The sequence below is a fragment of the Melitaea cinxia genome, chromosome 21 (assembly GCF_905220565.1).
Source record: "Melitaea cinxia chromosome 21, ilMelCinx1.1, whole genome shotgun sequence".
Lineage (NCBI taxonomy): Eukaryota > Metazoa > Arthropoda > Insecta > Lepidoptera > Nymphalidae > Melitaea > Melitaea cinxia.
The window spans coordinates 14250190-14268241 of record NC_059414.1 but is presented as its reverse complement, the minus strand read 5'-3'; the positions used below and the strand labels follow the sequence as shown (position 1 = coordinate 14268241).

The window sequence follows — 18052 nt, the reverse complement described above, 5'->3', positions numbered from 1 at the left end:
CACCACCTTTCGATTAAAATAAAATTCGTCGAAATCGGTCTACCCGGTCAAAAGTTCTGATGTAACATACATAAAAAAAAAAAAAAAAAAAAAAAAATACAGTCGAATTGAGAACCTCCTCCTTTTTTGGAAGTCGGTTAAAAATGTCTTGTTTCATAATTTTTTTGTTCTGTGATGGTGTTTCGTACCACTACAAATGTGTCATTATAGCAAGTATAACAATTAAAAAGCTTTCATTATATAATTATATTGTAAAATAAATGTACTGATAAATGTTATTACTTCATGAATTTGAGGTAAATTGACTGCGGTTGTCGGTCAGTTAAAAAAGACAATTGAACTAAAGTGATTTAAATAGATTTTACGAGGTATGTCAGTCAGTCAGAACTCTTTTATTTCAACTCAATTTAACTAATCTATGTTTGACTAACTGTGATTGTGAAAAGTTTTATTATTAAAAAATCATCTGAATTGACTAACAACAACTTAAAAGCCGCTCTGCGTAAAAGCTCCACGTACCCCTACACCTAAAACTCAAAAGCAACATTCAAATTCATATTTCAACTGAATATCATTTCATGGTAATTGTCACATAATTATGAGCGATAATTTTACAGCACTGCGCTTAACACAGCGCTTTAAAACATAACATAAAACGATACTAAAAAAGCAGTTGTTAAAATATGAACACAAGCACATCTTACGAAAGTAAAGTCATTTAGAGTCTGCAGTTAAATAAGCAATAGGTCATTTTGTTAAACGGCTATTAACCGCCGCCGTGTTCGTTTAAACAATAATTACAGATGCTTTTAAGGAAAAATTGAAGTGGTTGTGTACACGGAAAGCATCGTTATTCCTTAAATGTCGAAATCAGTAAATGCTGTGATAAATCGTGCAGATAGTACTGAGGCAGCGGTGAGGCAACTCCGTGTGTAACGTCCATCTGCCTGCTTATTTATTGTTGTTTTATTGTTGCTTAATTGTTAATAATAAACACAAAACAAACACATTAAAGTTAATTCCTGCGAGCGATTTATATGTTTTAAGATTTGCAAGAGAGCTTTCTAACCTTCGTTGATTATAACATGTTTTGCTTAGGTACCTAAGTGCAAGCTTTGCCCGGAAACTTCGTGGAATTTCCTTTAATAATATTTTATAACTATTTTTTATGGAATAATAAATTAAATTTTCTAAGGATTTTTATGATCCTGGGATCATAACAAAGTGCATTAAATTGTATTCGTACAGCAGATTTAAGCAAACAGATACAGACAAATACTATTAAAATAATCATTTTGGAATTTATTAGCTTTCATAGAGACCAATACTCGTTCTTCCAAAACATCCCTCACAAGCACAAATCGATTGGCAACAATTTAATTATATGTAAGTTACGACCAGTAAATCCGTGACAATTAAGTGTTTCAAACACATCTCTAAACCTCAACCTATAAATATAAAATCTATTATATTTATTCGTATCGCAAATTCTATTGTCATCAATTACCTGGAACCTGAAACATGATGGCCACCATTTTCCTCGAGCGCCGCGTCGACGTCACTGATGCAAATGTCATTATTCATAACCGTATCACATAACACGCGGTTTTGTAACTCGAAAATAATCCTTCGCTAGGCGATGTAGAAACTGACACACGATTTTGTCCGTGTCGTTTGTACTAGGTTTTAACAGCTCGTATGGAAATATACCTAATGAAGTTAAGTATAGAGCTCAAAATGGCTTGCACTTGTAAGATTAAAACATTGCAATTTTGTCGCATTTCCACATAATGGATCGCATGGTTCATAAGTCGTTACAATTATTGCTTGGAGTAGGTATCGTAAACGAACCACTGTCAGAATAACTTTATAGACATATCATACACACGATTTTAATTCGTTTGTAATTTTCGAACAGTATAATTTTTTATCTGATTTTAAAATAATAATTTTTTTCCACATGTATTTTTCCTCAATGTTATATATCATTTTTCATTATTAATCATTACAATTGTTAAATTTTAAAAATTAGTCATTTCTTATAAAAATATGTCATTCAAATTAGCTAGTTAAAAAGTTTTTTTTTACACTACAATTTCTATTTAATAATCATTACTTGTTGTATTTACATCATGTTCTCAAAATTTCTTCTATTATCGTGTCTCACATGTAGTAGAATCAATACATCTTGTATATCTTTATTAGTTACTATTAAATTACACCCTCTAATTAGTTTTAAATTTTATCTTTTGTTAACGGCCGAAAACACGTCACTCTACACGGATGTCAAAACTCCGTGGAGTTTTGACATCAAAAAAATTAAAATAGGAAGAAAGAAATTATAAATAAAAAAAATATATGTAAAGATGCAGTTCAATAGTCAAGTTCTGAGAATTTGATGCCTTGAAATTGTACAAACCAAAAAAACTTAATAACTTAAAATTGTGCATATTGTTACCTATTTAAATTTAAATGTTTTAGTATAAATTTTCTAAATTCATATAATAAAGCTTTAAACGTAACTTAAAAATAATATATAATGCATTTAGATTTGGAATCTTACAAAATGAAAGAACTTTAATGAAGAGATGTCAATTGACTGCTACATGTAAAGATGCCTAATGATGGCCCAATAAAGGATCGAAACGTCGCATGAATTTGCAATTAGTGGTTTGATTGGCACCTTATGTCCACTTTCCTGCGAACCGTCATAGAATACTTATAACAAATGGACACAACGATAAATAATATCATAATAATTTTTTGAAAGAAAATTAATAAGTTTTAGTTGTGTGAATATAATATTCTCCACTGCGTGGTATTTTAAAGAGTTCAAATTTAAAAAGTGGCAACACTAATTGATTATAGCTACTTATGAAATACTAATTTTAAATATATAAACCCTCCATTTTTCGGACATACATTTTATCAACAAAACCAACGAGTTATTCAAGTTCATTCCTACAGATAGTTCAATAATTGAACACAAGAAATAAAACCAAAATGGCAAGGTTCCGCGCCGGCTCCCGGAAGCATTAAGTTTACAATATTTGCCCAACATTCAAGGCAAGGTTGCGTTATTATTTTAATTTCACTTCACGTTCTGAGAGAACCTCAATGTTTCTCTATCATTTGTACTGCTAACGCCATCTGTTGGAATTTTCACCAAACTGATGGGTAATGATTTAGGAGGCAAGTAGTAAGTTACTATTGAAAAGAATCAGTTGTTACTAAGGAAAAAATACTATTTTTTTGCACAATAAAGCTCAAAAACAAATATGAATTATCTTATTTTATATGACAAAGAAAACAAGTTTTTTTTAATGTTATTATTTTGTTTTGCACGTCGCTAATATAAATGTACTGTCACTTTTTTAGTTGTCTGCCTAACTAGTGAATCTTGCTATCTAGGTACATCGTATACCATACGACGAACAACAAATATTAAATTTCCTAGTTCTAGTACCTACTTTGTGATTTTTTTATGTACTAGGTCGGCAAACAATCATACGGCTCACTTGATGGTAAGCGATTACCGTAGCTTATAGGCCCGCAACACCAAGAGCATCGCAAGCGTGTTGCCGACCCTAGTCCCATTCGCCCAGGAGCTCTGGTCACCTTACTCACCAAAAGAACACAACACTGCTTAAAAGCAGTATTATTTAGCTGTGTATCATCTCTAAGGTCGAGGTACATAATATAAAGATTTATATAAATGTATCTATTGTAAGCCTTAAACGATGTACTATTATTACATTCAAATGTAATTCGCATCCAATGCTTAATGCACTGCAAGTTGCAAGTACTTCGGCCGACAATAACATCGATTGCAAAAATAGTTGTAATAAAAACCCGTCGCTAACAATGGATCGTACTCCACATTCACAATTGTTAATTATTAATTACCCTACAAATCACACCGAACACTATTATTAGTTCTGATTATAGAAACTATGTTATTTAAAAATATCACAATGTTAGAGCTTAAGTACAGAAGCATTGAAACAAACTTATTGAAATCAATTTAAAGTTTGGCATGATTTTTCAAAAATAAGTAAACCACTGAGGCTACCATAAATAATAAAATACATTTGTGATTTTATTTTAGATTATGAGATCACAAGGTAAAATTTTAAGTCTACTGTAAACGTGCCGGTAATAAATTATATAATTAAAAATGTAATATAAAAGAACAAAAATATATATATCTAGTTTGAGGGTCTAAGTTTAAATAGACTTGATAACTAATCTTTGATATGAATCATTAATCACCGCGCAGCTTATCTCGCGGTGTAAGGTCGGAGGAGGTCGGAGCGATGGTAATCAGTGACATTAGCATGCTTATTAACTAAATTTGAGCAATTCTGTGTCGAAATTTATCAACTCGGTATGACACGAGCCAATGAAATTTAAGGAGTTCTAAAGTTATAAACAAATAAACAGTGTTACGAATAACGACTTCTTAGAACTAGAGGTGGTTGAGTCCCCGTAAGACTTTAGTTCCACTGTATTGTAATAATAATAATCATTAGATTGTCTGCCAACTAATCCTTAAAACAAATAATCCTGGGGATAAACATGGGGAAAGAGGCTCCGCAGCAGGTTATTACTGGCTGAATCGTGATATTATGATACATTTCAATATATACGTGTGTACGTATTCAACAATGATTAAGCTCGAAAAGCGCTTAGCATAATAAGTCTCCAGTCAAACATTTGAGAACATTATTGCGATCCATTTTATCCAAAAACTGATTAAATATAAGTATGATATAAAAATTATGTAACGAGTTCAGTTATTAACAAAATTATTAATAAATAAATAAATAAAAATAAATATCTTTAAAACACAAACACAGTCGTCTATTCCTAAAGTAAGCAACTTAATACTTGTGTTATAGGTAACAGTCGACTGCTATAGCTATTTTTTTTTCTTTTATAAGTATACATGGAAATAATCTATAATATATATAAAAGCGAAAGGTCACTCACTCATCACGAAATATCCGAAACTATAACACCTACAAACTTGAAATTTGGCAGGTAAGTTCCTTATAAGACGTAGGCATCCGCTAAGAACGGATTTTACGAAACTCGACCCCTAAGGGGGTAAAACGGGGGTTGGAAGTTTGTATGAAAGTCCTATGTTTTTGAAGTATGAGACTTGAAATTTAAAATTTAAGCTCTATAGATGGTGAAAAGGTGTCCAAATAATGTATCTTTAGAAATTAACTCCCTTTTGGGGTTAAAACGGGGGATGGTAGGCTGACTCACTCATCGCGAAATCTCCGAAACTATAATAGCTACAAACTTGAAATTTGGTAGGTAGGCTCTTCTATAGAACATAAACATCCAGTACGAACGGATTTTACGAAACTCGACCCCTAAGGTGGTAAAACGGGGGTTGCAAGTTTGTATGAAAGTCCTATATTATTGAAGTAAGAGACTTGAAATTTAAAACGTATGCTCTATAGATGGTGAGAAGGTGTCCGAATAATGTATCTTTAGAAATCAACTCTCTTTTGGGGTTAAAACGGGGGATGGTACGCTGACTCATTCATCGCGAAATCTCCAAAACTATAACACCTACAAACTTGAAATTTGGCAGGTAGGTTCCTTATAAGACGTAGGCATCCGCTAAGAACGGATTTTACGAAACTCGACCCCTAAGGGGGTAAAACGGGGGGTTGGAAGTTTGTATGAAAGTCCTATGTTTTAGGAGTAAAAGAAATTTAAAATGTATGCTCTATAGATAGCGAGAAGGTGTCCAAATAATGCATCGTAATCTATATATATAAAAGAGAAAGGTCACTGACTCACTCATCACGAGAACTTAATAACCGCTGGATGGTCCATCCATCCAGGATGGACAAAGATGAGGCAGGAAGGTAGATTATAGTTAGTTGACGTCCCCTAAGAACGAATTTTGCGATACTCCGCCGCTAAGAGGGTTTAATTAGGGTTGATAGTTTGTATGAAACATATACAGCCTGAAAATAAAACTAAAAATGTGGTGTATAGAGAGGTTTTATAAAAATAACTATTAAATTATACTAAATTGTGCCTTTTAAAAAGTTACTCAGTTTGATAAGCATTTCAAGTGACTGAAATAAAAAAATAATTTGCGTTAAACTTCTTAATAGTAATGCATATCTTCATAACCACGCGGACGTAGTCGCAGGCGACAGTTAGTGTATTATAAAACAAAGTCCCCAAAAGTATATGTGAAAGATTCCTTCAAAATCTACTGAACGGATTTTCATGCGATTTCACCAATGGAGAGAGGGCTTGGAGAGAAAGGTTTACGGAACGGCTAAGCCAATTTCGATAGTAGTTTCACTGGAAGTTTGCCGGGAAAACTTTGTGACACACTGATTTCTACGCGGGCGAAGCCGCGGGCACAGCTAGTAAATATATAAATACAAATATTATACTCAGAATCCGGCGGGAAGCAATTCTAAACCCGTGGAGCAGACTGACTGCGCTAACGAGTCAACTCCACAACAATGTTACAGCATATCTTGAAAATCATAAACTCGATCTAGTTGTATTACCGGTTATTTATTAATTTCAAAGATAACACTTTTAGTTTGGAATCATCGAGAATATAGTTAAGTATGTAAGTCCTTCAGATGAGATGCCGTCAGTAAAAAACACAGCAATAGGTCAACGAGCGAGTGAAGCTAGCGTTGCGTAGCGCGCCGCGAGATGAATACCCAATAAAACATATTTTATTATACGACTATACGACATCGAACGACTGGACGCTCTCGCTGTTCACGCGTTAACTCACAATACTACAGCTAGTATAACAAAGAATCAAATTAAATAAGTAAATAAAAACATCGAATTATTATACACACACGCCACATCCAGTTCAGCAAGCAAGCAACCTTTTTAAGATATATAACTATTTTATCATAACTGCAGGATGGCTGGACGTAAGCGTCCCCAAGTTTACCCTAAACATTCCGATTTTCCGCAATCCTCATCCAGTCCAGTGGCCATTATTACTACCAACTTTTTATGTAGAACTAGCACTAATTTTCTTTAATTTTTCAACCGTACGTACTACCCCTTTTGAGCTTATTTAAGTGAAATATGTTATTTTTATTGAGAAATACAGAATTCTTATAAACAGTTAATTAATATACTAAACAAAAACAACCCTTTAACAATCTTGTATTTAGTTCAGATTTGACACGAAGAGATAAGAAACACGGCTACCAACACTTTTACTTTTCAATCTGTCACAAATTTCCAAACTCACGGTTACTATCTTTTTATTCTACGGGACCGTCCGAAATTTTTATATATATTTTTTTCGCGATATTTTCGAAGGATATTAAGAAAAAGGGTATATCGCTAAAGCTCTTACTGCATCCGTAACCTGACCCCTGCAACTATGCCGAAATATTGACAGTTTTTAATCCGTTCCAATATTTTAACTCATGTACCAGATAATAATTACAGTTATGTGTGGGTTTAGTTACGCTGGCTATACGATGGATATTATTGAGAGAATATATAATTAATAAAAGGATATAATTAAGGTAAACTAATGTCATGTTTTTATTTTGTCGCTGAACCGTCGCTACAGATTTTAAATTTCGAATCGGTTTCATACTCGTAATATCTACAATTGAAAATAATTAAGCAATTAATATGTAAGTAATACGATGATGATATAAGAGTGCCGATGATATCTACTCGAATGTAAACAATTTTGATCTGGGTACATCAATATTATAGACTATGTAGATTTTATCGTGTTTTGTGTGAAGGAAGTTTTAATTGAGTTATTAATCAAATGTATACTTAAATAGTTCCTATTTATATTTGTTATGGTATGTTCAGTTCACTTTTTGTTGTATATCCTGAACAGATAAGATCAATGGCGTGGCTGCAGAGAGCCGCCGCACCGACGTTCACCGCTTTATAACAGTTTTTTTAACAATAAAAATAAAAATGGTCAATAAAGAAACTCGAAGGTTATCCGCTTTACTTTCAGTTTAAATCAGTTCAAAGTCATATCAACATACCGACCGCGCAGCGCCAACCTTCGTAAAAATTGAATATTTTTTTAGTAATAATAATTAATTATTTAAGTCAATCTGTTGGATCGGAAATTAAAATTATTTAAAAAAAGCTCACCACTAATATCACACACTTCTTAAAAAACTGGCGTTCATTTTCTGTGTGTGTTTAACAACACAAAAATAACAAAAAAATAAATAAATAAATAACTTATTAATGTCCTTTGCAGATTTATTCAAACGCGAGAAAATAAGAGACTCTGAAGAGAAGTGTAGACATAGAAAACAAACATGAAGAGTGCAATATATTTCCTGGCTCTCCTGGCGCTGGCGGCCGCAGCGCCCGCGGCTCAGCCCGAGCCCGCAGCGGCGCCCGAGCCCGCAGCGCAGCCCGACCCCGCGCCCGCTGACGACAACAGACCGGAAATCATCGAGATCATCGCCCCTGCCGCTAGTGCACATGTATGCCTAAAAAATTATAGTAACCAATAACCTAGCTAAGGTTTTTCTTACTCCTTGACTTAATTACAGACCCATTAGACAGTTTTCCTTGCAACAGAATCGAAAACGAAATGTAGGAATAAATGAAAATATTAATTAATAATGTGTATAAGTAATAGAATGCATTAAATATGTTCAAATTTTGAGACATCTCAACGAGCGGTCATTAAAGACGGCCTAGCTATTAGATGCAATGTCGCTTCAGCCTGTAATATGCCACTACTGGGCACAGTAAAGATGCAATATAATCTAATCTTATTTATTATATCCGCCAACCCACATTGGAACAGCGTGGTGGATTAAACTCTGATCCTTTTCCTATATGGGGCAAGAGGCAGTGAAGCACGAATTTAACCTTATTTTATTATCATTGCTCATTAGAAAACGCACTGTCATAAATAATATCATCCATGTCATAAATGACATAGTAATCGCATCGCTAATTTTCCTCGTGTTACAATATAAAAGCGAGTGCTCGCGGAACTGCAAGTAATTCGTATTAATCTTAAGCAAATCACGTATAATGTAATTAGCTGTTGCGGCCGCACACGGCGCGCCCTCGTTGTTCACACAGCGAGAACGCAACAATGCGCTGACAGCATCACGAATAACCCGACTCCGACATTTACATACATTTTTTATCTCTTCTAGTGCTTTTTGTACTTTTCTATACTCTCTTGCAGTTACACCGAAATGACCTTTTACTTATATACTACACTTTATATTTAAACATGGGGCCCATTTGCGTTGACATCATTTGTTTTATGACTTATATTTCATTAAAAGTGTTAGTCCAAAAAAATTAACAAACGCTTTTAAACTACTTTTACTCATAACTGAAGTGCCTAAACAGTTGTATTAGACCTCTACAAGCGGTCACCAACCCGCCTGCCCAGCGTGGTGACTATGGGCAAAACCCATGAGTTCACACCATTTTTGGCGCGAACTTGGGGAAGCCTATGTCCAGCAGTGGACTGCGATAGGCTGAAGTGAAGTGAGTGAAGTGAAGCGACATAGGTTCCTTAACTTCGCTCTGCGTATATTTAATAAGTTTGTTATATTATGTTAATCCTATGAGTCCGAGTGCATGCTAATGTAACGATAGTGTTACACAATAAAGACGTCATTTGTTACTAAAATGTTGCTTTAACATTGCGAATTTATAATTTTCTTTGAGATAATAACTCTTTATTTAGAAATGGCAACATTTTCCTAAGAAATGAAATAGGGTATTTTTAATCTCTTTATTTAAAAACTTTCAGAAAAGGAGGATGTTACTCAATTCGAACGTATATGTATATATATTTTTTATGTATGTTTGGGGATAACATCGTCGTTGATGAACCGATTTTGATAATTCTTTTTTGTTGGAAAGATGATATTCTAACAGTGGTACCATGATAAAGGAACCAGGATCTGTTGATCTCAGAGAAATCGAGGGGAACCTTCGAAAATCGTAGTGACAACTAGTGCGTTTATTAATCTTTTTCGTGTACTTACGTTGTAATACTTGTCGATGTAATTGAAGTCGGTTTTTTCTTTTTACTAGCAACCAAAATTATAGATTTTTCTCTTTATGAAGAATCCTCAAGTTTGAAGCTAGTTACGCGGGAGGTCGCGCGGGTCAGCGCTAACTAACGACTGTTTTGCGTGTCTCCCGAGGACAATACCCTTCATTTATAAATAGATAAATTTGCATAATTAGATAATCTTAAATGTATGCACATCATTGAATAATTATTTTTGTGGTTTAGTCAAACAGTCTTAACGTATTCCAATTCGTAGGTATTACAATAGTTTCCGCTGTCCCTCACTCTCTCCGTGGAATGAAGTTTTCATTTTAAGAGTTATGTTTTAAATGTATTTAGCTACTAATTAAATAATAAAAGATAAAAAAAAAATTAAAAACTTTATAATACGAAGTCGTTTGTGTAAGTCCAACTTCCATTTGATCAGGTTTTTTTGTGTACCCCCTTCAAAACACCAATTAAAATGTATGTTATTTATTTAGTTTATTAATAATTTTTAAAGTTACATATAATGATGATATAATGATGAATAATGATGATTTATAAAACAGCTCAAAAAAACAATTTCAATCTTGATAAGGAAAACCACATATTTATAATTTAAGAAGGTTATTTGAAAAACAACTTACAAAAAGTAAGTTCATTAATATCTATGAATTTATTTGTAAGAAAATAAAACTACAATTCTCTCGCGGTTCTAGCCGCGTTTTTGTAGAAAAAGTAGCTATTTCATGAAGTATGTAAATGAATGATGAAATTACTATTGTTGTTTGTTAAGGGGTAAAGCTTAAGAGTCGGTTGATTTTAAGTAACAACTATATAATAATAGTTAATTGAAAAAGTCATCTGTAATTCTATTCCAACTGAACTAAACTGAGGTAGGGCACAGCAGGAACTTCCTGCTCAAAATATGGAGCAGCCCGACTGGGGTAGTACCTCGACCTTACAGAAGATCACAGCAAAATAATACTGTTTTCAAGCAGTATTGTGTTCCTGTTGGGGAGTAAGGTGACCAGAGCTCCTGGGGGATTGGGGATTGGGTCGGCAACGCGCTTGCGATGCTTCTGGTGTTGCAGGTGTCTATAAGCTACGGTAATCGCTTACCATCAGGTGAGCCGTACGCTTGTTTGTCGACCTAGTGACATAAAAAAAAAAAAACTAAAAGAGTTTCTTGTCGATTCTTCTCTGCAGAATCTATATTCCGAATCGGTGGTAGCTTTACTTCTACAAATATAATAATTTATTTTGAAAGTTTTAATTTATTAAATGATGATTCGAAAGTGCTCTTGGAGCCTATTTCAATAAAGCTGTTTTTGATTTTGATTTTGATACAATAATTCGGAAAAAGACCCCGTCATCACTATGCCAAGAATGCGCGGCAACGGTCACAGTGTGCTTGAATGAAATTGCCGAAAAAACAGATCAGCCAAGTGATCACGAAAACAATGTCCTGCCCTATAACCCTGCTTAGTTATATGTATAAACATTATTAAGAAATAAACCATTTAATAACATAGATATACGTTTTTGTACTAACAATGTTGTAGATTTAAGTTATAATAAGCAACTTTTGTGTTTTATTTATTTTTTAATGGGTTTGTTGTATGTAGGAGACGCTCGCGACGCTGAACCTCGGCGCGCCAGGCTCCGAGCTCAGCGAACGCAACAAGCGCACTATCGGCATCCTGCGACAACTGTTCCCCACCCTCACGCAGGTAACACATCGTCTGCTATTATATAGTGCCCTATCTACTGTTCCCACTAGTGTTTGATCTGAATATTGATAAAACAATAAACGTTTCACACTCAATGGCCCCAGTAAGATTTTCTCCTGTGTCGGGGGTCCGGACACACAATACACAAGCACAAACGCTCAGACCACGGCAAACATTTATATGGCCAATACAAATGTCTGTCGTGAGTGTATGTGCAACCAGAGCTATGACCGCTACGCCAACGCATCGTCAAAATATTCCATGTCAAATAATAAAATGTATTGCTTAGCGAATAAGACGTGTTGGATGCGGTTTTAATTAGTTATTAATGAGACTACGTCGAAAAAGGTAGGCAAGTAATACATGCACACATTGTTGTTGTTATACATTTTATAACAAAGGCTGAGCTCTGTTTGAGTATTTAAATGAAAGTAAGTAATGCAACCTTGGATTAATTTTTATTTTACGACGTTTCATAAGTGCCTGTACGCGTGTAGCATTATTAGCCTTTTGTATATTTTTTATTGTTTTCGACAGCCGGTCGTTATGTGCGCTTATACTACTAACATAATTACAACTACACCCGCCAGGCTTCACTGTAAACGCTTCTGCACTATATAATCTGTAGAGCGGCGGTAATGGTTCGCTAAGGGTGGCGTATGTTCTAGATTATCGAACAGAAGGTACAGCAAATCACCAGCATGGTGCTGAAGATATTTGGACCCATCGTGCTCCGCGCTTTCCTCGGCAACAGCGGTGGCGCCACCAAAACCAACGGCGGCGGCGGCACCATCGAGCTGGAGGATGACGATGATGATGACGACGATGACGACGACAAAGTGGTGTCCTCGACTTCCACCACCGCAGAGCCCGCCAGGCGCAAGCGCGCGCTTTTCTTCCTGCCGGTATGAGCGACGCACTTTCGCGCACTATCAGCCTGCCAGGAAGACGGCAGAGCGGGCGCGCGCAGACCGCACGCCTCCATCGTCATCGTCACGTCATCCCATCCAAAGCCACCGCCATTCATGATCACTATCGAACAGTTTGGAACAGAGCGCTAATCTCTCTTTGCGTCTTGCAGAACGCGATTGCTGATGAGAACCAGCTACTGTCGGGAGCCGAGTCCCAGCAGGCCGAGGTCCGAGTTGCCTTCGGCGAGGGCCAGCAGGCCGCGGCGGCTAGCGACGACCAGCAGACCGCGGCTCAGACCAACTCGGCTACCATCGACGAGATCACGTTAGACGATGCTGACGACAGCGAAGAAAACCGAAATAAGAGGTAGGTGAAATACTGCCATGTACTGTGAAAATCTGTAAACTCTACAGATGGTTACAGTGGCTTCTTTTCCAACGACGACTACAAATTTTTAAAAGTATATTATAGGTATTTTTTTACGTTGAAAAATTTTAATTTTATTCCGTGGGTATTGTTGACTATTTAAAAATACCAAATAACATATTCTAAATTTAAAATCAATTTTTAAAAATTCTCACAAATATAAATGCATAATAAATTGACAAATGTTTCCGAGTAATCTGTTACAAGTCGCCCCTTCACTGATATTGCAACGACATTGGCAAACAATGCATCGAGAGAACAGATCGTTTTTGCAAACTTTTCAATTCACACGAAATTATTATTTTCATCGACAAAAGAATAACGTACTCGCTAACGTAACTTCTATTGTAATTAGCTGATATGCGATAAATCGATATCTGATCTCATTGAAACTACTCGCAGATCGTATGTGTGTGAGGATACTGTACCAATTTTATTATATTTCAAAGAGCTTGTTATTTTATTAGTCAATTTGTTTGAATTTGTATCTTTTATTTGTTAGTAGTTTAGTGTATTTCTCACATAAAGTAGTTCATTAAAAATTTCAAAATCTCTAAAAAATTATTGATAGCTATGACAAGATATACAGACGGAGTAAAGTAACAAAAAATCAACAATATTCACAGATTCCTCAACTTCGGCGGATCAAGCTCTGCCTCAGGCGGCGGCGGCGGCTCCGGAAACTTCCTTTTTGACATCGTGAGAGTATGTATCGAAGAGTTCGCGCAGTTCTCTCTCACTCTGTCTTCTGCTCTTCTTTAACCGTCCCCTTATCTAATTCTCTTGCTCATACACTACCCCCTTATTGTGATGACAACGCTAGGTTATGCAAAATTGCTAATTTTTAAACAATATAATCTATCGTCGTACTCCTAGCGTCCGAAGGATGACAAAGTGATTAGGTAGTGAGAGGATGAAGGTAGGTAGAGAAGAGTTTAGCAAGCGTGGAAGCTTGGTATTGCAGCGTCCGGCGGAGATGGTGGCGCGCGCGGCGGGCTCCGCGCTGCGCCTGTTCGCGGGCACCGACTCGCTCAGCGTGGGCCTCAGCGCCTCGCACTCCGCCACGCTGGACCCCAACGACGCGTCCCAAGTACCGGAACCTAGCTCGCAGCTCAGTAGACTAGACGTACTGTAGATGGCGCTGTTGCCGACATGAACGAGGACGACGCTTTTCGTAGATCGTTTTGTAGTGTCGAACGTAGCTCGTGTATTCGTTCCTTAGTTCCCGCCCTGTTCCTTCTTTTTCTCTTTCTACTTTGTCTGCTTACCCCTAACACCACTATCGCAATTATTATTGCACTGTTGTTTATAATATGTAGGTAATAACTTAGATTTCATAACTTTCATAGTTTTGTGTAAAGTATGTTACCAAAAAATATTTAATATTAGTTTTAAAAAAAATTAACATTTGTGTTAGTTTAGATCCGAGTATAGTAGTTTGAATAAATATTAACAGAATATAAACGTTGTGCGGCTACAATTCTAACAGAAACATCAAAACTTCCAGCTAGTGGCGGGCTCCTCGTCCAGCTCATCGTCCGGCGACGCCGGGGCGACAGACGGCGACGACCACGGCGGCGCCAAGGGAGACAACCTCACGGAGGGCGTGCCCGGCCCCATCACGCGTCTGTTCATCATCGCCAACAGAGGCATCGCGAACCTCATCCAGGATCTTATTCTTCGTATCGCGCAAACCTCCGAGAGGATAGTCAACTTCAAGGCGCGATTGATCACCTCTATCATTTAACGCGTTTGCGTTTAGTATAATATTGAGAGGCCTCGGTCATCGCGCCTCGTATCGCGGCTCGGACGGGCTCGTCGGGGTCGATCAGACCCCCGCCACCACCGTCTCGGTCGCGATACGAGCCGAAGTCGACCCCGGAGTGTTACCGCGGCGAACACTCTCGCTACTTGACTGAACACGAAAATAATGTACCCTCCAGGGTAACCAGGCCCTTTCTATCGTTACGATTGTATCGATTGAAAGACATAAATTAATCGTAATTCAGCCGCATTCGTAGCCACAGACTCTGAAGGACGTGGAACATAAACCTCGCTAGTATCCCGACAATGTTTAACTTGTTTCAATTGACATTGTCGCTCGTTGTTCCTTCCAAAATTTCCACTAGTGCTGTTTATGTTCCACTTTCCTTAAACAGTAGTGAAAAAATTACAAAAATACCAAACGAATATTTATTCGATAAAAATAATTCAATAATTTTTTATTTGTTATTGTTGTCTCACTTTATAATAAAGAAACATTTTCATAATCATTTTCGTGCACGTTTTTTACCATTTGTTACTTAAGATAAGTCGTTACTTTGTAGTTACCGTAGATCAGGCAATGGCGATGTTTTTATATTAGATTGCGGTAAAGGGTAGTTAATCACTGGTAGTTTTAGTGTCTGAGAAGATTCGCCACTCACCGGCGTCGATGTGAATTGAACTGTATTTATTTATAAAGCTCGAATCCGAAGTAGCGAAAGGTTCCTAGACCCGCTACCGTTTAAATAAGTGCTGAACATTCGGATCTGTCTGCCCGATTGATAATATTGGACATTGAAGTGAGTATGAGTCGTCGGTCCAACCAACAATAAGTTTGGCAGTCGCCCCGGCAGACTGGATGTTTGCTCTTAGCCCTTGTCATGTCTGCGGTGTTCGCGAAGTGTTGATAATGGTTTTTGTGTGCACTTAAGTGGAGAGTGTGCCGCGGCCGAGTCTCAACTAAACTAGTGTAGGTAGATTTGAGGCGGCAGAGCCGTCTTGCTCAAGCTTTTTTATACTATGTGACAATCTCGATTCGTTTTTACGTTTGTAAATATGTATTATAGCGGAATTTATGTAAAATAAATGATTAGTAAATAGTTACTCTTGTTTTTATATGTGTTTATTTATTTATTTATCACCTGTACATTATATATATGTGAAATGCTTTATAAAAACGATTTGGTACAAAAAATTTTACTTAAAATATAACAATCTAGAAAGAGAAATGGTTTCGGGAACTTGATTTCAAATTATACAACGTTGAAACTGTTAAAAATCGTTTTATTTCATCAGTTGCTTATTTCCAACAGTTGCGAAGTAGATGAAAGTTTGAGGTGTGGAAAATTTCAAGGTTATTTTGAATACCGTCAATTGTGGTATAAAAAAAAAATAACTTATTTTTTAGACTCAAAATCTAATATATAAAATTATCGTGTCACAATGATAGTTACCATACTCCTCCGAAACGGCTGGAACGATTTTTATAAAATTTTGTGTGCATATCGTGTAGGTCTGAGAATCGGCCAACATCTATTTTTCATACCTCTAAGTTGTTAAGAAGGTTAATAACATATCGCACCTTTAGAATTGAAGTGGCTTAACTAAAAATTTTAAGAAAATGACTTTTATACATTAAACGACTTATAAACATGTATTCTATCAGTTTATTAAATATACACAGAGTGTTTTAGCCCAGAAAAGGACAAACGTATTATTTCGGTCTCTTTTAAATCACGCGTCTACAGCGCGTCCCTCGTTATTAAAGGACCCCGTTCAATGTTGCGTCGATAGTGCTAAACGATGGGTGCCGCGCGGTTGCTCCGTAAGCGACGTAAACTGTAATTCGCTGTTTTAATACTAAATGTAAGGTAAGTTATTCATTCGACATCTGTTTTTGTAATGACTCTTTTTGGTTTTGGGTGTTTCAATACTAAATAATAATAATATTGTGGTGTCGTATTTTTAGTGCCGTCATTTTATTACTAAATATTGCTTGTTGGATGGAGACCTATTGTATACTATGGCTTTATTTTACTAACCGATTTTGTAACTACGAAGACACATACGTAAATATGTTTTTTCTTTACTGAATGCTGTGTGACTTAGAGAGCTTTATTGTAATTGAGCCGTTTTATGTTTGTTTCAGTTGAAGTTTAAAATTAATTTTGAAAAGAAAAGTAGATCTTATTTTATGATCTTCTATTATGCCGGAATGAAAATAAAATGGAAGAACAGTGTGTAGCGATGAGAACAGCAAGTTCCGAAGGTTATACTAGTGTTCAAAATAAATCCAAAGAGTGTGATAAGGAAAACTTTTCGAAACTACCTTTGGATAATGCGATAGATGGAAGTTCTAGTATGAATCCTAAAATTTTACCGCAAGCAAAGCAACGGATTCTAAAAAATGTTAACAATACGTCGAAAATCAGTTGTGGGTATAACGTTGTTTGAACTATCGAAGAACAATCATTACAAAACATAAGAGATAGGTCCAATAGTACATCATCATCCAGTTCTTCTACGTCATCATCTTCAAGTTCCAGCATATCGTCGTCATCATCAAAGTCTTCTTCATCAGCAGAAAAAAACGGAGGCGAAATGAACATTAACAGCTCACCTTCAACCATACCAGGCACTTCAACAGATTGCTCAAATATAATTTATACCCGGCCTTTAATTCGCAAAAGACGTTCAAATAAAGACATTAACTACCGTCAATAGCAGTGCAATCAGAATGCATAGGTATACACGAGGAATCAGACGTTGATTTGTGTGACGCTGATTCGACTTATAACGATTCATCACTACGACGCTCTTTAAGTTGATCAACCACCACGTCTGACATTGAATTATTTTCACAGAATAAAAAATCTAGGAAGCGCGTGCGCAATTCATCTCAATGGAAACAAATCGCTTCGGAATTACGGAAAAGCTTACCAATCACTTTCAAAATCTAATAAGGAGGCACCTGCAAAAAAACTAAGAGGAAGTTGCGCTTGTACTCTTCGTTGTTCTGATGATATAACCCCTGAGAAGAGATTCGAAATATTCAACTCTTATTGGCAGTTAAGTAATTTGGACTTGAAGCGATCATTTATCAAGGCATGCATGATGGAGTTGAAACCAAAACATAAGTACACAAATGCTGCCAATCCTCGTAAACCAA

General features: G+C 36.2%; 1 protein-coding gene across 1 annotated transcript; it reads left to right on the top strand.

Moving 5' to 3' along the window:
• The first annotated feature begins 8327 nt into the window (after nt 1–8327).
• Nucleotides 8328–16162, top strand: LOC123663981. Its single transcript, XM_045598616.1, has 7 exons — nt 8328–8498; nt 11677–11781; nt 12450–12686; nt 12863–13059; nt 13746–13824; nt 14084–14209; nt 14627–16162. Exons 1-7 carry the CDS (start codon nt 8328–8330, stop codon nt 14864–14866), a joined length of 1155 nt encoding a protein of 384 aa, XP_045454572.1. The 3' UTR covers nt 14867–16162.
• Nucleotides 16163–18052: the final 1890 nt, after the last annotated feature.